This window comes from Rhinatrema bivittatum, chromosome 2 (genome assembly GCF_901001135.1).
Source record: "Rhinatrema bivittatum chromosome 2, aRhiBiv1.1, whole genome shotgun sequence".
In the NCBI taxonomy this organism is placed as follows: Eukaryota; Metazoa; Chordata; class Amphibia; order Gymnophiona; family Rhinatrematidae; genus Rhinatrema; species Rhinatrema bivittatum.
The window spans coordinates 351,343,957-351,366,353 of record NC_042616.1 but is presented as its reverse complement, the minus strand read 5'-3'; the positions used below and the strand labels follow the sequence as shown (position 1 = coordinate 351,366,353).

Genomic DNA, 22,397 nt, shown 5'->3' with positions numbered 1-22,397 from the left:
GGATCATTCTGACCCATCTTGGATCTCAAGAACGTCAACTGTCATCTGCGGATTCTACACTTCCGCATGGAGACTCTTCACTTCCTAATAATGGCAGTACAACCAGGAGAGTTCCTAACCTCCCTGGACCTCTCCGAAGCCTACCTTCACATTTTAGTCCATCAAGATCACTAGCGTTTTCTGCACTTTGAGATACTGGGTCGCCATTACCAGTTCAGAGCGCTACCCTTAGAACTAGCAACCGCCCCCAGAACGTTCTTCAAGATTATGGTGGTCGTGGCGGCAACACTGAGGAAGGAAGGGATCTTGGTACACCCTTACCTGGACGACTGGCTGATCAGGGCAAAGTCTTTGGAGGAGAGCCAACAGGTGACTAGCAGAATCAAGAACCTACTGCAGGAACTCAGTTGGGTCCTGAACATGGGCAAGAGCAGTCTGCAGCCCTCTCGGTCTCTAAAGTACCTGGGGGCCCATTTCGACACCAAATAGAACAAAGTCTCCCTCCCCCGAGGAGAAGGAAGCTGATGGAACAATTACGACAATTGATGACCAATGCATGCCTTAAGGTACGGGACTATCTTCAAGTTCTCTGCCTCATAGCAGCAACCCTGGAGGTCGTCCCATGGGCAAGGGCCCACATGTGACCACTCCAGTGCTCCTTACTGTCACGCTGGAACCCACTGTCCCAGGAATACTCAATTCGCCTCCAACTACCAGCAGAGATAAGTTCTCAGCTTCAGTGGTGGCTGCGGGAAGACCACCTAAGCAGAGGAGTAAGCCTATCCCCACCGAACTGGATCTTGCTCACCATGGATGCAAGCCTTTGAGGGTGGGGAGCCCACTGTCAAGAACTGACGGCCCAGGAACAATGGAGCAAGGAAGAGGCGGGATGGAACATAAACCACCTGGAAGCTCGAGTGGTCAGACTAGCGTGCCTGTGATTCAGCCACAGACTCAGAGGCAAAGCAGTTCGAGCAATGTCTGACAATGCTACAACAGTTGCCTCCCACCAGGGAGGAACCAGGAGCCAGCAGGTGTCTCTGGAGATAGATCCTCTCATGATATGGGCGGAGATCTCTGCTTCCCACATCGCAGGAAAAGACACGTCTCAGCAGAGAGACTGGACTCAGGAGAATGGACGCTGTTGACCACAGCCTTCCAACTGATAATAAATCACTGGGGCCTTCCAGCCATGGACCTACCTGCCACCTATCTCAGTGCCTAAGTCCCCAGGTTCTTCAGCCACATACGAGAGCCAAGGGATCAATGCTCTCGTTCAAACTTGGTTGGAGGAAGACTTTTACTGTAAGCCTTCCCTCCATGGTCACTACTGGGCAAGGTCATCCGTAAAATAGAACATCACAGGGGACTAGTCCTACTAGTGGCCCCGGATTGGCCAAGACGCCCATGGTATGCAGCCATGCAAAGACTCCTTGCGGGGAACCCTCTGTGCCTACCTCCACACAGGGACCTTCTCCAGCAGGGCCAGATCCTTCATGAAGATCCATCTCTATTCTCTCTTATGGTCTGGACCTTGAGAGGACTTGCCTGAAGAAGCACGATTATTCGAAGCCCGTGATTGACACCCTGCTCCGAGTGCGCAAGTTCTCAACATCCCTGGCATACATACGGATCTGGAAAATATTCAAAGCCTGGTGCGAGGACCTTGACATACTCCCGCGGGCGGCCAAGATCCCCATGATTCTGGAGTTTCTACAGGATGGTATGAAGAAGGGATTGTCACTCAACTCCCTCAAGGTCCAAGTAGCTGCCCTCTCCTGCTTCAGAACCGAAGTGAACGGTATCCATCTATCAGCTCATCCGGATATGACCCGTTTCCTAAAAGGGGTTAAGCAACTTCGGCCACCCCTAAAGTGGCCGGTGCCCCTATGGAACCTCAATCTGATATTAGACTTCCTAGCGGGGGCTTCCTTCAGACCAATGTGCAGTCTGTCACTACGCTTCTTAACACTGAAGATGGTATTCCTGGTAGCAATATGTTCAGCTCGTCGTATATCCGAACTAAAGGCGCTATCCTGTCGGGAACCATTCCTTAGGTTCACTCCTGGAACCATACAGCTGCACACTGTCCCCTCCTTACTCACCGAAAGTGGTTGAACCAGGCCATCTCCCTACCATCTCCGGATGAACATAAGAACTCTGAAGACTTCCGCCTTCTTCGCCATCTAAATATCAGCAGACTCCTGGTGTGATACCTGGAAAGATTGGAACCGGTGCGCAAAACGGATCGCCTGTTCGTTCTTCGCAGCGGGAAGAAACAAGGAAAAGCGGCCTCGCGGGCAACCATAGCCTGCTGGATCAAGGAAGTAATCAAGGCAGCCTACATAGAGGCAGGAAAGCCTTTACCACTGCAGGTTAAGGCTGATTCTACTAGGGCCCAGGCAGTATCTTGGGCAGGAACCAAACTGCTATTGCCTGCCGAGATCTGTTGGGCAGCAACATGATCTTCCCTACACACCTTCTCCAGGTTCTACCGCCTGGATGTTCAGGCCCAAGAAGACGCAGCCTTTGCAAGGGCAGTACTAAGTGGGCCACGGGCAGCCTCCCGCCCTGTCCGGGAGTAGCTTTTTTACTGGTCCTGAGTCCATCTGGCTACTCGCTAGGAAATGGAGAAATTACTTAACTGATGATTTCTTTTTCCTTAGTGTAGACAGATGGACTCAGCATCCCGCCCACAACTGCCCCAGAGAAGGAGGACCCCAGAAAGCGAACCTTGAGACTAAACAAATACGGGTAAGCTGTTGCCTACCCCTAGTTCAAGACACCCACAGTTAGTCTGGTGTCGGCATTAACTTAGTTGAGTGCACTGGCGGTCTCCAGTTTTGAAACCAGTTAAATCAGTTTAATCAAGTTGTTTTTGCAAAGATATATATCCACAATGGCTTTTCGAGAAGGATGCTGAGGTCACTAGGGGTATATCTAGGGTGACGTCAGCTTTGAAATGTGACTCAGTCTCCCATCTGCTAGCAGAGAACACATAACACACTGGTCCTGAGTCCATCTGTCTACACTAAGGAAAACGAAATTATCAGGTAAGTAATTTCTACATTATATATAGATATTAAATTATAAATATTAGTAAATTATATTTTACTGATATATCTATATCTGTGTGTGTGTGTGTGTGTGTGTAAAGTTTGCAGAGGTAGAAATATTTCAAAGTCCAGTCAAATAAACGTCTGTGGTACAGTATCTAGAACGTACAGAACCAATGCACAAGACAGACCACTGGTTTGTTCTTCACGGTGGGAGGAAACAAGGCAAAGTAGCTTCGCGAGCTACTGTAGCTCGCTGGATCAAGGAAGTGATCACAGGATATGTAGAGACAGGGAAGCCTTTACCCCTTCAGGTTAAAGTTCATTCCACTAGGGCCCAGGCAGTATCTTGGGCGCAATGCTACGGTCTCCTGTCGACATCTGCTGAGCAGTGAAGTGGTCTTCCTTGCACACCTTCTCCAGGTTCTATCGCCTGGAGGTCCAAGCCCGAGAAGATGCAGCCTTACCATGGGCAGCTTGCCGCCCCCCCGTACGGGAGTAGCTTTTATATAAATTCTGGCTACAGAGTCCATCTGGCTACAGGCTAGGAAATGGAGAAATTACTTACCTAATTTCATTTTCCTTAGTGTAGACAGATGGACTCAGCATACCGCCCACGGCTGCCCATGAACAGTGCCAAGGAATTGCAAATGAATCTCGATCCCAAAGAGGTTTACAGGTAAGTCATTGTTTAATGACTCATTGTTATTGTTTTGAGTCATTCTAATCCTCACGTGGCTCACACTTTTTTTTTCAGTTGTCATTATTTACCTTTGTTTTTTATCCCTTATTCCCAGTTCCATGTCACCCTGTTCTATGTAATGCTATTTGCAACTTTTGTGTTTTCACTGTAAACCGATATATGTAAATTTTCTACATGAATGTCTGTGTATATAAAAGTCCAAAATAAATAAATAAGCAATCACCCTATCCTATAAGACACTATGTATAATTCATAAACTAATCCACGATGAAAAAGCAGACTGGCTTAACACTGCACTGCGCGTACATGTCCCGCAAAGAAACCTGAGATCTGCTAATAAGGCTTTACTAACTGTCCCCTCTGTCAAATCAGCACGCCTCACACAAGTAAGGGATCGAGCACTGTCACTGGCTGGTCCCTTACTATGGAACACCATGCCACTCGAAATAAGGCTGCAGAGAAATTTGAAAATATTCAAAACCAATCTGAAAACCTGGCTATTTAAACAAGCTTTTTACAGAGATAAAGATAAGGAGAAAAACAGTTGAAGGATTAGGACGCACCAAACTAGAAGTTATTTGTAACCTACAAATGCATTTTAATGTTAAATTAAAACCGCCTAATATGTTCCTAACAAACAAACTTAACTTAAACACACAGGTTTTTATCCTAAATTGTTACCGTTCTATGATGGCACATGGTTAAACTGTAATCTATACCACTCATATTTTTTCATTATCATGCCTTTTTGTAAACCGTTGTGATGGTTATCCAACTCAGCGACGGTATAGAAGAGTTTTTAAATAAATAAATATCCCTAGATCTGGGCGTCTAATATTGCTGGGATTCAGCACTTTTATGTTTGGTGACTAACTGTACTCAACCAGTTTTAATCAAGTTTTTTAATCACGTTATTAAATTGTATTCAAGTTTTTCAATAGTATATCCACAATGGCTTTTGAAGAGAATACTGGAGGTCACTGCAGGGGTATATCTAGGGTGACGTCCGCTTTGAAACCTGACGCTGTCTCCATTTGCTATCAGGGCAGCACATAACCCATTGGTCCTTAGTCTATTTGTCTACACTAAGGAAAACAAAATAATCAGGTAAGTCATTCTCCATTATATTTCAGTAACCCACAAAATTGTGGATATAATTCAAAGGTAAAATGCAGCTGTCTGAATAAATAGAGAAAGCACAGCAGTTTATAAACACTGTAGGAACCCTTTTCTTAATCTTACTGACTTCTGGCTGCAAGATTTCTGAAGTTATGCATATTTTTGGGGAAGCCAGAAGACTTTGGATTTACCCTAGCTCAGGACTTCCCAAATCTGCCCTGGGGACTCCACAGCCAGTCGGGTTTTCAGGATATCCACAATGAATATGCAAATATCTCATGCATATTCATTGTGGATGTACTGAAAATCCGACTGGCTGTGGGGTCCCCAGGTCAGGTTTGGAAAGCCCTGCCCTAGCCTGTTTGCTGTTAGATAATGGCCTGGAAAGCAGAAGCCAAAATCTTTGGATTTGCACTGCTCTCAAAAGTGGCGCAGAGGCTGCTTGAGGTGAGTGACTGACTGAGGAGGAGACCATGCCTTGGTCTCCACAGCTTGCACAGTAACTTCTCCAGCTGTTCATAAGCGCTAGGCAGACAAAATATTATCAGATAAGACAAGCAGCTCGTGTGTGCTGGATCTAAATATGGCTACAGAAGGCAGACTCAGTCAATAGAAATGGTTAAAACTGGAAACTGTGCCTGAGTGCTTTGGGAAGCGAGGAGAGACATATCTTAGTCTCCATTATAACAGAGTGAGTCTGTATGAACTGCAAATTTCGGAACTGACCAATGCTGGTTTAACATGTCTATCAAAGTCGCTGAGAGTTTGGCAGGGGAAGATTGACAGCAGGTCACACTGGAGGTGGCTCGCTGTATAAAAGAGGATCACCGTACGAGAGCAAGCCAGATGAGAAACAGCTGCTGAAGGATAGGAAAAATGACAGAAGTGAAGCACAAGATCTTTATGCTTACTTAAAAACTTTTGGTATTCTTTGGGGGATCTGGTTTAGACAGGTTGCCATTTTTCGGGGGGATGAAACACCCGCTCACATAGAACGTACCTCCTGCTCTCATAGAGAGCTTAAATGTTTTTTGTTTTGGGGATGGGAAAAGGAATGATTTTTAAGAGGGCTTTGGCTATTCAGTATCTGAAGTTAAATGGCCTTGTTTCTGAGGTATGGTTGGAGTTTAAGAGTTCAAGAAGGAATGTGTGGGTCAAGATTGGGTGCCCCACATTCAAATGAGGATCTTTCTTTTAAGATGTGGAGATAACTTCACCCATTGCTAGGTATCAGGCTGTGTCCTAGAATGTGAATGGGCTGCGATCTCTCGTCAAAAGAACAAAAATATTACAGGTGTTGAAAAGGAATAAAGCTGAAATAACATGCATCCAAGAAACACGTTTACCAGATTTAGAGTAAAAAACTAAAAAGGGAATGGGTAGGTTCCTGTTACTTCTCAGGGGTGCAGGGGAGGAAAGGTGGAGTAGCCATACTTTTTCATAAAAACATAATCTTCCAGGTCAGAAAGGAAATTCTAGATCCAGAGGCCAGATTTCTAATACTTATTGGAAAATTGAAAGGTAGAGGTCACTGCATGTAATCTCTATATTCCTAACTAATATGATCATGCCTTCTTTGTCAGACTTGTAAATCTTCTAACAACAAATATGAAAGGATTACTATTTTAGCTGAGGATTTTAATTGTGTTCATGACTGAACTGAAAAGAAAGGAATAGCATACCTCTGAATATTGCAGGTTCTGGATGTACGACTGTCTTTAAATCCAGAGGTGAAAGATTTCAGTCATGTTACAAGAGCGCACACACAATTGTCAAGAATAGATTACATTTTGGTCTCACAGGAGCTATTTCCCCAAACGATTTCAGCAATGATAGGTACCACGAGTGTCTCGGGTCATACCCCTATTTGGATCAATTTCAGAATAGTGGAGGAGGAAAGGGGTGAGACAATCTGGAACTTTCCAAGTCATTTAAAGAGAGAGAAGGAGTTCCAACTGTTTTTTACAAAATAAATTTGAAGAATTTGCCACCCGGGTTTATTATGGGAAACAAGCAAAGCGGTTATAAGGGGGAGATCATTTCCTACATAATTGGAAGGCATATTCACATTAATAAACAATACTGCAGTTAGAAGGAAAACTAAAGATAGCTAAGGGTAAAATAAGACACACTACTAAGAACACTAAAGCTGAGTATCACAATATTCTAGAGAGCTTAAATGCATGTCTACACCAAAGGGAGCAAAAGATATTACATTATTTGGAACATAACTTCTTTAGATTTGGAAACAAGTCAGGGAAATTCCTAGCCAATGCTGTAAAAGTGCAGAAGGGGAAAACTTAAATAAAGACACTTAGGACCAAACATGGAGCAATAGTCACTAAAAGGGCAGAAATTTTATGAGACTTTGTACTCTGAGGATAGAGTTGGAGGACAAGTAGAGGAAGAGTTTTTCAAAGATCTTTCCATCCCAAAAGTCACAGAACAACTGGAGTATTTAAACAAACTGATACAGGCCTAGACAATTCTGTGTGTGATTGGCTTGATCAAGGTGGGTAAGGCTCCAGGCCCAGATGGGTTCTCCTATGATTCCTATAAGATTCTGCAGATACAGGTAGTAGAACCTATGAGTAGGGTGTGTTTAATATTCCTTAGCACAGGGTGCATCCCCATGAGAATTTAACACTGCCTCCATTATTGTCTTAGCTAAACCAAGGAAAGACCCAGAGCTACATAAGACATATACCATATTGGGTCAGACCAAGGATCTATCAAGCCCAGCATCCTGTTTCCAACGGTGGCCAATCCAAGTGGCAAGTACTCAAACATTAAATAGATCCCAAGCTTCTATTCCTTAATAGTTTATGGACTTCTCCTCTAGGAACTTATCCAAACCTTTTTAAACCCAGTTATACTAACAGTTTTAATCACATCCTCTGGCAGTAAATCCCAGAGCTTAATTGTAAATCCCAGAGCTTAATTGAGTGAGAGAATTTTATCCGATTTGTTTTAAATGAGCTGCTTGCTAACTTTATGGTGTGCCCCCTAGTTCTTTTATTGTCTTGAGAGAGTAGATAACCAATTTACATTTCCCTATGCAAGTCCTTTCATGATTTTTAAACACCTGTCATATCTCCCCTCGGCTGCCTCTTCTCCAAGCTAACAGCCCTAACCTCTTTAGCCTTTCTTCATAGGGGAGCCGTTCTATCCCTTTTTATCATTTTGGTCACCCTTCTTTGTACTTTCTCCAGTTCAACTATTTTTTTTTTTTTTTTTTTTTTTTTTTGAGATGCGGTGACCAGAATTGCACACAGTATTCAAGGTCTGGTCTCATCATAGAACAATACAGAGGCATTATGACATTCATAGTTTTATTTGCCATTCCCTTCCTAATAATTCCTGGCATTGTTTGCTTTTTTGATCCCCACAGCACACCGAGCTGACAGTTTCAATGTATTATCCACTAGGATGCCTATTTCTCTTTCCTGGGTGGTAACTCCTAATATGTAGCTTAACATCATGTAACTATTAGTTTTAAGTTTTCGGGTCGGGCGTTTCATGGGAAAACTTCATTTTCCTACTTTTTTTTTTTTTTCAGCAAAAAGGGAAAAAAAAACCCCACCCCAACCCTTCAAATTTACTTAATTACAACCCCCTCCACCATTCCGATCCCTCCCCCCCCCCCCCAAGACTTACTAAAAGCCATGGTGGTCCAGCGGCGTCCCGGGAACGATCTCTCCCTCTCGGGCCGTCGGCTGCTACTAATCAAAATGGTGCCGGTGGTGCTTTGCCCTTACCATGTGACAGGGGCTACTGGTGCCATTGGTCAGCCCCTGTCACATGGTAGGAGCAATGGATGGCCCATGCCATTTTCCAAGATTGTGACAGCTGTCCATTGCTCCTACCATGTGACGGGGCCGACCAGTGGCACCTGTAGCCCCTGTCACATGGTAAGGGCAAAGGGCCACCGGCGCCATTTTGATTCCTGGCAGGCCCGATGGCCCAAGAGCAGAAAATCGCTATTGGGACACCTGCTGGACCACCAGAGCTTTCAATAAGTCTTGGGGGGGGGTTGTAATTAAGTAAATTTGAAGGGTTGGGGTGGGTTTTTGTGTGTGGGTTTGTTTTTTTTTTTTTTTTTTTTTAAATGTGGCCCTCCCCCCGCCCTAACCCAAAAAAATAATTTTTCCCGAATTTTGGGGAAAATCCGTTTCGGGATTTGGATCCTCTGAACCATGCCGAATTAGACAATTTCGTTGAAATTGTCCAATTCGGCAAAAACGAATGCACATCTCCAGTAATTAGCAAGGGTTGTTTTTCCTCTATATGCATCACCTTGAACTTGTCTACATTAAAATTCATCTGCCATTTGGACGCACAATCTTCCAGCTTTACAAGTCCTCCTGCAATTTATCACAATCCGCTTGAGATATACTCTGCATAATTTTGTGCCATCTGCAAATTTGATCACCTCACTTTTTGTACCCATTTCCTGATCATTTATAAATTAAAAAGCACTGGTCCAAGTACAGATCCCTGAGGCACTCCACTGTGAAAACAACCATTTAATCTTACTCTGTTTCCTATCTTTTAACCAGTATGTAATCCACTAAAAAATGAAATTTCAGACCTATTAGTAAAAATTTGTAACCTATCATTAAAATCATCCATTGTACCTGAAGACTGGAGGATAGCAAATGTAACCCCAATATTTAAAAAGGGGCTCCAGGGGTGATGCGGGAAACTACAGACCGGTTAGCCTGACTTCAGTGCCAGGAAAAATAGTGAAAAGTATTCTAAACATCAAAATCACAGAACATATAGAAAGACATGGTTTAATGGAACAAAGTCAGCATGGCTTTACCCAGGGCAAGTCTTGCCTTACAAATCTGCTTCACTTTTTTGAAGGAGTTAATAAATATGTGGATAAAGGTGAACCGGTAGATGTAGTATACTTGGATTTTCAGAAGGCGTTTGACAAAGTTCCTCATGAGAGGCTTCTAGGAAAAGTAAAAAGTCATGGGGTAGGTGGCGATGTCCTTTCGTGGATTACAAACTGGCTAAAAGACAGGAAACAGAGAGTAGGATTAAATGGACAATTTTCTCAGTGGAAGGGAGTGGGCAGTGGAGTGCCTCAGGGATCTGTATTGAGACCCTTACTTTTCAATATATTTATAAATGATCTGGAAAGAAATACGACGAGTGAGATAATCAAATTTGCAGATGACACAAAATTGTTCAGAGTAGTTAAATCACAAGCAGATTGTGATAAATTGCAGGAAGGCCTTGTGAGACTGGAAAATTGGGCATCCAAGTGGCAGATGAAATTTAATGTGGATAAGTGCAAGTTGATGCATATAGGGAAAAATAACCCATGCTATAATTACATAATGTTGGGTTCCATATTAGGTGCTACAACCCAAGAAAGAGATCTAGGCATCAACTCCCCCCCCCCCCCCCCCCCCCCCCCCCCCCCCCCCTGCTTACCTCTCCATGTTTCCCCCGTCCACAAGATTTATGAATAACTGTGAATAATTGCCTAAGATTAATCTACAGCCGAGCTTAATCTAGCTGATTATGTATTGCTTTCTTTTGCTTTTCATTGTTTTAATGACCATCTTACCACTCTTCAGTTGTTATCGTTTTAAAATATCTTTCCTGTCCTGCAGCTCCCATGTTTTTCACTCCCTGTTTGATGTAACTTTTTTACCTTCTATATAGTTATTAATTGGTTTCCCCTGTTCTATTGTAAACTGGTACGATAAGACCGCATCTTGAGTATCGGTATAGTAAAAGAATTTAAATAAATAAATAGTGCATAACACATTGAAATCGTCGGTTCAGTGTGCTGTGGCAGTTAAAAAAGCAAACAGAATGTTGGGAATTATTAGGGAATAGTGATTAAAACGGAAAATGTCATAATGCCTCTGTATCGCTCCATGGTGAGACTGCACCTTGAATACTGTGTACAATTCTGGTCGCCGCATCTCAAAAAAGATATAATTGCGATGGAGAAGGTACAGAAAAGGGCTACTAAAATAAGGGGAATGGAACAGCTCCCCTATGAGGAAAGACTAAAGAGGTTAGGACTTTTCAGCTTGGAGAAGAGACGGCTGAGGGGGGATATGATAGAGGTGTTCAAAATCATGAGAGGTCTAGAACGGGTAGATGTGAATCGGTTATTTACTCTTTCGGATAATAGACTAAGGGGCACTCCATGAGGTTAGCATGGGGCACATTTCTTTTTTACTCAACGCATAATTAAACTCTGGAATTTGTTGCCAGAGGATGTGGTTAGTGCAGTTAGTATAGCGGTGTTTAAAAAAGGATTGGATAAGTTCTTGGAGGAGAAGTCCATTACCTGCTATTAAGATCACTTAGGGATAGCCACCTGCCATTAGCAATGGTAACATTGAATAGACTTAGTTTTTTGGGTACTTGCCAGGTTCTTATGGCCTGGATTGGCCACTGTTGGAAACAGGATGCTGGGCTTGATGGACCCTTGGTCTGACCCAGTATGGCATGTTCTTATGTTCTTGGGGGGGGAAAGAAGGGAAAACCATGATGTACTAGATATTCTGATGCACTAGTTAAGCTGGATATTTAGGAGGAATACATAAATACTACTTAGGTGGTCCAGATGGACAGAGCTCAAAGGGACAGAAAAGGATTTTCAATTCTGCTTTAAGCGCATTTGTGAAACCATGGAAAATGTGGTATTAAGAAAAACACAATATGCTTTTATGGCAAATATACTTCTTACAAGAAAGAGCATATAAACAAAAGTCTGCTCTTCAGCTATTTGTTGTAAGTGTGGTGAGGAAATAGGCAATTACATCCATGGGTTCTGGAGCTGTCCCAAATCCAACAATTCTGGAAAGAGGTGGAAGCACTATGTTCTAAACTTCTAGGGCTGTTTTTTATGGGAAATCCAAGAATTTGGCTCTTTAGTATCTATGATGATGTCCATTCTGAAATGAGTACTAAGCAAAGACTATTGATAAAAGCAGGGTTAATTGTAAAGAAAACCATTTTAGGTACTTGGATAGAAAGAGAGAAACCAAAATTGGCTCACTGGTGAACTAGAATGGTTAAGCTACTAACTTTTGAATATTTAATTGCAAAATCAGTTACACTTAAACATGAGGCCATGATGGAAGTATGGCAAAACTTTATAGATTTTCTCTCACCTTTGGTATGGAAACTGGTACTGAACCTGTAGGCCTCCTTTCTTTGTTTCTCTAATTCACCTTGAGGTCCCCATGAGATTGTAAAAGTATAACTGACAAAAGCTACCATATTGGGCAAAAAGGGGAATTGCCAAGGGAGGGGGAATAGAAATGCTGAGTATATTGTGAAATGTCCATTTGAATTGTAAATCATGAGGAAAAAATGTTAACCAGTCTAGATGTGACAAATGGTTGTTGTAACTCATTTCAGAAATTTAAAAATTAATTTATAAAAAAAGGCTTATAATCTGCATGTATCGATACATTCATTCAATAAATGTCTGAAACAGCAAAAACATAAAAGCATAAGATGGATGTGCCAGAGGAGCTGAATGGCTGCAGTCTTCTCTTTTATAGTGATATATGCTGGTGAGTGAGGTGAACTGGGGATTGTGGGGGAGGGAGTGAACCATGGTGAGTGAGGGATTTGTGCAGGGGGAGAGATTGAGAGCCAGGAGAGACAGCCAGGGTGAGTTGGGGAGGGGGGGGAGAGAAACAAGGTGAGTAAGGGGTTCATGGGGGGGGGGGGGGGTAAATAGAGAAAAGTGAAGGGATCGAAGGAGCTCTGGATGGGGGGGATGTGATGGGGCTGTGGCTTCCTTCTCTACCCCATCCCAATCTTCTTTCCTTTTTCTTTGTCCCAAACTTCTCTTTTATCCCTATCCCTCAATACTTTCTTCCTAATCCCTTTTCCCTCTTCTCCCTCCTCTCATTCTCTTATCTTCCATGAATCTCCCATGCTCCTTCATCCCTTATTTCTTTCTCCTGCCTAAGATTTCATTTCCTTCCTCTTCCCACTTCTAGATCCTTTTCCCTTCTTCTCCAGCCCCAACCACTAAGACCCATTTTCCTCTAATAAAGAACCAAATAAATACTGGATGCAGAAATGTCAGAAAAGGACTTTATTTGTAAAAAAAATTAAATGAAAATTTCCTAGTGTTTAGCCAGATGGACTCAGGATGAATGTGTTATATGCTCCCCTGCTAGCAGATGGAGCCGGAGTCAGGTTTCAAAGCTGACATCACCTTAGATACACCCCTGCAGTGACCTCAGCCCTCCAGTATCTCTCCAATCTTAGCAGATGTGGTCATGCTTTCCCTATTGTGATCACCATACTCTTTAGAAGAAGAAATTTTACCTTTAAATTGGATAAAGATTGAGCCTCGCTCTCCTGCGGTGAATCCTAATGGTCCCACCCCCAGTTGAGAATTCCTGAGGCAATTTCTGAGGCTGGTTCCTTGCGTGGACTTTACTGCTGAAGCCCCCCCCCCCCCCCCCGCGCAGCCGGAGACCATTTCTGTACTCATCCGGTAAGCATTGAGCTCAGGAAGTACTTTAAAAAAAAAAAAAAAAAGAGGCTTTCCCTTTCAAAGACGTTGGGTTTTGGTAAGACTTACTCCAGTTTTCTTGCTTGGTGTGCCATATCGATGTCGTTCCCTATCCCTTTACAGCAAAGGAAGTGGACATCCGCGCGGGTTGAGTGGCCCCTCGGGGCTAGGCCCCACTTCAGGCATGGTAGGCCGTGTTAGTGCCATCTCGTGTGCAGTTTTGTGCGCCTCACGTTGTCCTCCACACAGCATCAGTATTCACGGTGCGTGCTGGCTCTGAGCACACACACAACTTCACGCACAGTCTACGCACACAATTGCTTAGGCGCAGAATTCCCGAGCGCACGGGTTGTGTGTGTGCGCGCCTCGCCGCAGCCCACTTAGGTGCCCAAATTCTGTGCGCACACAGTCTTCAAGCACGAGCAGGCTGAATTCGCAACTGCCGTCTCTAATGGCTCTGGCGGCAAAGAAACATAAGCGCCATTCTCTCTGCGCTGCTTGTCATATTAGGGCTACTCGGTCTGACCTAGATTCTTACTTTTGTTAGCACTGTGAGGAGGCCCAAGGAGAGTTGACCTCCCCAGACTTTCCAAGCCCTGTTCTTCCCATTCTGAGGATGGGTCAGCCACAACCTTAACTGGAAGCACCCCGGATCTGAATAATCCCAAGCTGGGCCTTCTGTAGGGGAGGGAAATACAGCGGCATTTTTTCCAGTTCTTCCTGGGCTAGGTATGGACTTGGCGGCCTTCTCTTGGGTGGAATTTTTTTCAAGGCCTTCAAGCCTTTGTACAGGCGCAGTCTACTTCACTTGCTCCTGTCCGGATGAAACCACAGCCAGTAAGGCCTCCCTCTCCCAGCCCTATTGGCTTGCCTCGCCTCGCCTCACCAAGGGTGTTCCTGGCAGGGACTCAGACAGCACATAGGAAGAAGGGGATCCAGATTCCTTGTAAGATGGAGAAATCCCTCCAGGTTTAGAACCATATCGGAACATGTTACGTTTTTTCCATAGAGACAAATTGCCAGCCCTGGCTTCCCAGACTCTGCAGACTTTGAGTTCCTGGCCGGATTCCATGATGGAACTTAAGAAGAATCCCATTCTGGTATCTCTACAGAAAGCTTCCTGCTATTTTGCGGTACTGGAAGCCATCCAGGAGTTGATTGACCTGGAATGGGACGCCCCTGAAGCGAGTGTTAAAGGTGGTCGAGCATTAGAAGCTCTATACCCACTGGATCCGGCGGTGAGAATGCCTGCGCTTCCCTAAAGTGGATGCGCTGGTTTGCGCTGTTTCGAAGCGAACAACTATCCCAGTGGAGGGAGGAGCAGCCTTAAAGGATGCGCATGATAGGCAGATGGAGTCAATCCTTAAGCAAGCGTTTGACGCAACAGCAATGACCTTGGATTGCTTCCTGCTGTGCCCTGGTGGCTCACTCATGCCTACTCCTCTCTAGAGTAGGGGGGTAACTTGGGGATGTATTCCAGAGAAGCTATGGAGCCTTTTGCTACCCTTTTAGCTGACGTGAGCTTTGACCTAGTCTGTACCTTGGCCAGAGGAGTGGCCTCAGTGATGGAAGCAGCTATGACTGCAGAATTGTTCAGCTGACGTGACCTCTAAGGCAAACATCACAAAGATGCCCTTTAAGGGATCACTCCTCTTCAGAAGCGAATTGGAAAAGCTGGCCAATAAGTGGGGTGAATCTCCAGTGCCCCGGCTACCGGAAGATAAGAGAAAGCAATCAACAGCGCCCCTCACCTATGCGGGGGTCGATCCAGGGGCAGCCAATGCTTTCAGCCCTACAGAAACTCAACATTTCAGAGGCCTCTGTCTTCAGGGAGGTCTAAGTCCTTTCGGAGCCGACAGCCCAAGAGAGGGGCAGATTCAGGTTCGGCCCGAACTGCCCAAAGAAGTTTTGCCAACCCATCCATGGAATGAGGAAATAGGGGGTCGGCTATCCTTCTACCAGCGGTGGGTCGAGATCATGTTGGACAAATGTGTACTGGATGTCATATGAGAAGGATACGCATTGGAGTTTTGCCGCACTCCTTGGTACATGTTCATGATGTCTCTTTGCCACTCCCAGGACAAGAAGCAGGCAGGTGGTGTCTATCTTGATAAGGCTCCTCAAATTGAGGGCTATAATTCCAGTACCTGCACCCCAGGAAAAAACAGGGTGTTATTCCATCTGTCATCTTACCCAAGAAGGAGGGTTCCTTTCACCCCATCCTGGACCTCAAGAGTATCAACCAACACCTAATTAATTTCTGCATGGAAACTCTGCACTCTGATAATGGCAGTACAACTGGGAGAGTCCCTAACCTCCCTGGACCTCTCTGAGGCCTACCTTCATTTTCTAATCCAGCAAGAACATCAGCATTTCCTATGCTTTGCGGTACTAGGCTGCCATTATCAGTTCTGGGTGCAGCCCTTTGGCCTGGCCACCACCCTAGAACATTTCCCCAAGATTATGGAGGTTGTAGCGACGGCACTGAGGAAAGAGGGAATCCTGGTGCACCTGTACTTGGACGACTGGTTGATCCGGGCGAAGTCATGGGAAGAGTCTCTAGGTGACCAGCAGGGTGACGTCCCTGTTTCAGGAGCTTGGTTGGGTCGTAAATATGGGCAAAAGCAGCCTCAAGCCCTCCCAGTCCTTGAAATATCTGAGTCTTGTTCGACACCAAGAAGGGAAAGGTCTTCCTCCCGCCTTCGTGGATAAGGAAGCTGATATCCCAAGTCTATCGGTTGACGAACACGATTAGCCCCAAGGTGTGGAGCTATCTTTAGGTCCTCTGTTTGATGACATCAACCCTGGAGGTAGTACCGTGGTTGATGGCATGCATGCAGCCACTTCAACGCTCCCTGCTATCACATTGGAACCTGCTGTCTCAAGACTATTCGATTCACCTCCACCTACCAATGGAAGTATGTTCTTGGCTCCAATGGTGGCTTCAGAAAGCTCACCTGGGCAAGGGTGTAAACCTGTCCCCGCCAAACTGGCTGGTCTTCACGACAGACGCGAGCCTCCAGGGTTGGGGAGCTCACTGTCAGGAAGTGATGTCCAAGGAAGTGCTCTGGACCATAAACTGCCTGGAAGCCCGGGCAGTCAGATTGGTGTGTCTACAGTTCAGCCACTTTAAGGTCAGGCAGCCCATGTGATGTCGGACAACGCAATAACAGTAGCCTACATCAACTGCCAGGATGGAATAAAGTGTCTTTGAGATAGATCTCCTTATGGAATGGGTTCTGAAAGTTCCAGATACCACATCAAAAACCTACTGATGTTTAAATGCGGAGGAGGCGGTATTCTTCCGTGTCTTTGTGCCTATCTAGGGATGGCAACGAAATGGACATTCATATGAAATTCCAAGATTGCCTTGGGCAAGAATACACAAGCAGTGAGGCATCACAAGGAGGGAAGAGTGGAAAGCTACACTACTACCCATTGGGGGGGGGGGAGCTGGGGGGTGGAAATTTTTTTTGTTTCTTTTCCAGAGTATACAGGGCAGCACAGTTAGAGCCTGGCAAGAGTCTACTGAAGGTTCCCACTACTGCACAAGACTATATAGAAAAGAGTCAGCATAAAGACTGGTTCTCTGCCTCCATCTGCCTTGCTAGGAGAAACATGCTCGTATGTCTGGATTAGTCTGGTCGACTCGAAGAAAGGAAATTCTGGGAAGGACCAAATTTTACCATAGCAGGATAACTTTAAATGCCTGGCATCAGTTGTGCCCCTAACCTCCCTGAGTTTTCAACTTTTTTTTTTTTCTCCCAGTTGGCCTGCATGCCATGTTTCTGTATTTCAGACTATGAACTGAATTAATCTGTTTATAGGAAACAAACTTAAAAACAAAACAGTGATTCTAGATGTTGGTGGGGTCAGAAACACATGAAAAATGTATGCCAGAGATCGCTGGATGCAATATTGTCTTCTGCAGAAATGTGAATGAAATTGAATGAACAGTTCAAATATTTTAGTGGGAAGATGGACACATTAGGCCCCTTTCCATGTAGGAAATTAGGATAGAAATGATGCTTTGGTGTGCAAGTTGACCAGTGATAGTGACATTCTAATATAAAACAATTAATCCTTTGAATGTTATTTTTAATATTGAACTGCACGCAAGAGTTCACCATGTTACTATTAATTTTGAAAATTAGATCTGGTATGATCTATGGCAGCTAAGAATATTTGCTCTTTTATTAAATACTTCTTAATAGATGCAATTTGTAATAACAGTATATTCTTATTTCTAGGGGCCCTGTTCCAGTACTGGTTATGAGCCTGCTGTTCATTGCTTCTGTGTTTATGCTGCATATATGGGGCAAGTACACTCGCTCCTAGGCAAACCCTCGACCCAACAGTCTGTGAGCTTGAGCATTCAGTGTGGACCAAATATTTGGACTTCATTTGATCTTTCTTATGGGAGGAAACATTTTGTAATAATTTGTTGTAAAATATTGGAAAGAACATCAATATTTGTAGTGGAGACCCAATCTTTTCATTTGGCTCTGTCATGGATATTTCTATTTGATATAAAAATCTTTTGGTTTCTGAAATTTACCATGCAGCTACTATATGTCTGTAGCTTCCTTTTTTATGTACAGTATATAGAAATTTCCAAAAATAAAATTGTCTTCAGAAAAGAAGTGTGGTGTTTGTATTCCTTTTGACAGATCTTCCCTTTTATCTTTATTAAAAATTTTAAGCATGTAACAAATATACTAAGCAATGTATAAAGCTGACATAAGTAATATCAAATTAACATTCATAAAACAAAAGAATCTAAAAACATATACAATCTCCTGTACTATGTGCTCGTATTTCACAAATTTCTCAGGGTTACAGTCTAACAGATATACCTGCCTGTACCAATAAGTGCTGAGTAATAACTTTGATTCTTTAAAAGATAGAGACTGCTGAATTGCCTCTGTTAATGAGCTCCATAATGTCGACACTGCCACAGAAAATGCACGATGTCGTGCGTCAACAAGACAGGCCTGCTTTAGAGAGTGGACATCAAATAGTCCTCTCTGAGATTATGTAAGGGCATGTGTAGGTTGATATGCAAAAGGGGCATTTGACCAGAGAGACACCTTCCCATTGATTGTTTTTAAACTAATCATGCTGATTGGCTCCCAGTAGTTTACAGAATTCAATGTCCATCAATACTGATATAATGTGGACCCTGCATTTTTGACCAGATATTAACTGGGTGGCTGCATTCTGGATCAGTTGCAGCAGCTTAATATTTGTAATTGGAAGACTAATAAAGATTGCGTTATGATAATCCAAGAGAGGGAGAATAGATACATTCATGTGGATATAATAATTTTTTTACACCATACATAACTCTTACCTTATAAAAGGTTTTGAGTGTGGAATAATGGACTTGAACTAAGCCACAATCCCAGACGTTTTACAAATGTGCTGACAGTAAATGTAAGGTCATCAATGGTAAAGCAGAGAGTTGTACTTTGTTTCAAAGATAATTTGTTATAAAACAACCATTGCTTGATTGTTGATATACGGTTCCCTGTACTTATCCATATCAGTCCAGACTCCTGGGTTTTGTACCCCTGCCAGACGATGGAGACAGTTTTATTAAAACTGCTATATAATGTAGAGTTCCACCTGCAGTCTCTCAGTATTTTTCTGTCTCCAGCAGATGGCAGTACAAAACCTGCAGTCTGAGTGAAAAAAAATAAGATTTTAAAAATTTGAAAAGGAGCCTCCTGGGGTGTTATGAGGTCCTGGTGAGGCTATCCTCCCTGGTCGAGGCGGAAGAGCAGAGGGTTGGTGACACTTTAGCTCGCTCCTGTTAGTGTGGCTGATATCTGGTGTTCCAGATCCCTCAATTTTCATGAGGCCGTGCTGTGACCTGCTGGCGATCCTGTCTGCTCCATAAAGGATGCAGGAAATTATCTTATTTCTTTTGGTTTCCCTTCTTTTCCTTGTAGTTTTCTTAAAAAAAAAATGTCTTTGCTGCTTTCTTGCTGCTTAGATCAGGGAGGACAGGTGACCAAAGGGGTGCAGTGTAGCAGGCGAGTTTTTCCCGGTGTCTGTTTTTTCAGTGGTGCTGTGAGGCTGGTTTCAGGCACTAAGTGCATGTTTTTGGTCATGCCTCATGCTGCTGTTCGGGCCTGTGGCGAGTCGCGTTTGCGGCTCAATCATTTCAGCCTAAGCACTGGGTGTGCTGCTAATGGGGAAGGCATGTTGGCAGGGCCCTCCTCTCATTTTTTCGCTGCATCTTTAGTGCGCCTTGTCAGAGCTTCTCCCTGGGCCTCTCCAGCGTGGGGGGGGTGGGTGTCAGTGATCACTTTGGGTGCTGCTATACAGCCAGCCATGCAGTCTCCTGCAGCTTCAGGGAAGCTTGGGTCTTCACCACATCTCTTCCCAGTTGTTTCAGATCCTGGGATGGTTCAGGATGACCTCAAAGGGGAAGATTTCCCTTTGGGTGCAGAGTCCATGGATGTTGGATCCCCTCAGGATATGATTCTGATGACTCAGGTTTTTTCCTCTGTTTGTTCTCCTGATGCACAAGGCATTTATGGCCAGGAAAGCGAGGAGGGGGGCAAGATAACGCTGGGCCTCAACCCCTGGGGGGGGGGGGGGGTTCTAAAGTTTAAAAAAAAAAAAAAAGAAAAATCTAATCTTCCTAAGAGCGCACAGAGGGACCTCTGCATTTTTTATTTTATTTTTTTTGGCTTGGTTTTGGGTTCTGGGGACCCACAGGATGATTCGGAGGATCAGTAGGAGGCCGCTGGGGCGGTCCCAGAATAGATTCCCCTGCAAAAAGGGTCAGATTGGATCCAGGATCTGCAGGAGGTGCCTGTGGCTGAAAGGGATGATCCCAAGGTGGTTCGCCTCTTTCACAGAGAGGAACTTAGACCACTGATTCCATAGGTTCTTCAGGAGCTTGGAATCAAGGTGCCACAGGAAGAGTCTGACTTGGAGGACACGGATCTAGTTTTGGATGGCCTGAGCGTGCCGGCTAACACTTCTCCTTCCACAAGTCTGTGAAGAAGCTGGTGTTCAGGAAGTGGAATACTTATGAGTCCAATCTGTGAGTCAGAAGATCTGTGACGAAGCTCTATCCTTTACTGGCGGTCACCTTGGAGTTCTCTCTACCCAAGGTGGATGTCTCCATGTTGGCAGTCACCAAGAAAACTCCTATTCTGGTAGTGGGCTCACCTGCATTGAGGGATGTGCAGGATCGAAAGCTGGAGCTCCATCTGAAGCAGATTTTTGAGATTTCTACTCTGGCCATAGGGCTGTGGTGTGCAGAGGGCATCCCTCTAGTGCAGGACTTCCCAAACCTGTCCTGGGGACCCCACAGCCAGTCGGGTTTTCAGGAGATCCACAACAAATATGCATGAGATAAATTTGCATATACTGAGTCTCCATGGTATGCAAATGTATCTCATGCATATTCATTGTGGATCTCCTGAAAACCTGACTCGCTGTGGGATCCCCAGGACAGGTTTGGGAAGCCCTGATCTACTGGGTCCAACAGTTGACTGAGTCAAATCCTGCGGGAGCAGCAGACGCACAATAGGCGGATCGGCTGGAAGCAGCAATGGCGTATGGAGCCGATGCATTTTATGATCTAATAAGGACGTCTGAGGATTACGATGTCTGCAGGATTCGCTAGGCATCTGCTGTGATTGTGGAATTGGTCAGCGGATGTTTGGTCCAAGTCGCAGCTTGGAGCATTTTCTTTTAAAGGAAAATTTTCAAGAAGATTATGAAGCATCTGGATGAAACCAAGATGTACAAGTTGCCGGAGGACAAGCCTAAGGGTAGAAAGTTAGTACTAGCGCGGACTAGGTTTTGGGACAACAGAAGATTCCATCGGCCCAAAACTTCTGGGAGGCCGCAGCACCAACTTTCTGCAAGAACCTTGTCCTGGGGGCAGGCCTTTTCGAAGGGGCCGTAGAGCCACTAGGAACAATTTTGGGACAGGTTCAGGAAGTACAAGGCCCTTGCAACGATGTGAGGTTGGCCCACTCTTTGATTCCAGCTGTTGGAGGGTGTTTGTTGCTTTTTTTTTTTTTTTTTTGAGTAGTGGGTCCTCGAGGTAGTAAGAGACAGCTACGCTTTAGATTTTGCTCATCCCATCAGGGATCCCTTTGTCATTTCCCATTACGATCTGCTTATGAAGCAGTTGGCAGTCCAAGAGACAGTGAATCGCTTGAAACTTCTGGGGACTGTAGTGCCAGTTCCATAGAGGATCAGAGAACAGGGAGGTATTCCATCTATTTTGAGGTTCCAAAGAAGGATCTCTCAGGCCCATCCTGGATTTAAAGAACATAAATTCAGCCCTCTGAATTCCATGGTTTCGCAGTCATCGCGGCAGTACGAGGAGGCGAGTTCTTGGCGTCTCTAGATCTGATAGAGGCACATAGCCATCAGGTAGGATCACCAAAGTTTTCTGCGGTTTATGATTCTTGGGAAACATCTTCAGTTTCGAGCCCTTCCCTTTGGCCTAGCAATGGCACTGTGTACATACAAGGTCAATGGTGGTGGTTGCTGCAGCGGCATTAAGAAGGAAAGAATTGGCTATTGATCTCGGTTGGTGCAAAAGGTGCTGGACAGATTACAGTTGCTAGGCTGGGTGGTGAATCTTCCAAAGAGCCAGTTTTTTCCCTCTTTGTCCCTGGAGTATTTAGGAGTGCTGTTTGACACAAGAAAGGGGGGGGGGGGGGGAGTGTATTCCCCTCGGAGTACAGGTTCCAGAAGTTTCAGGGCAAATTCGTTGCTTGCTGGGGGCTGTCAACGCCCAGGGTTTGGGACTGTTTGCAGGTCTTGGGTTCTATGGCTTCAATTCTGGAGTTAGACCCTTGGGCATTTGCACATATGCAAACTCTCCAGAGGGCTCTTCTCTCCCAATGGAATTCTTTTGTCAGGGGAATTTCAGATTCCCCTTCCTCTGGAAGGGGGAAGGCAGGAACAGTCTCTCTTGGTGGCTACTTCGCGCCAGTCTGGAACAGGAAGTACCTCTGCA

The 22,397-nt window shown here is 44.6% G+C and overlaps 1 protein-coding gene across 2 annotated transcripts in view; it reads left to right on the top strand.

The window, feature by feature from the left end:
* Window positions 1-18,039, top strand: part of SEC61B (SEC61 translocon beta subunit) — a 29,017-nt gene extending 10,978 nt beyond the window's left edge. Inside the window, exon 4 of one of the 2 annotated variants that reach the window (XM_029589889.1) lies at window positions 17,647-18,039. In XM_029589889.1, coding sequence (XP_029445749.1) covers window positions 17,647-17,734 — 88 coding nt within the window. In that variant the 3' untranslated portion in view covers window positions 17,735-18,039. Of the gene's footprint in view, window positions 1-3,643; window positions 3,702-17,646 lie in introns of those variants that run through there. The other variant, XM_029589890.1, reaches the window with a different exon arrangement.
* The last annotated feature ends 4,358 nt before the right edge of the window (window positions 18,040-22,397 follow it).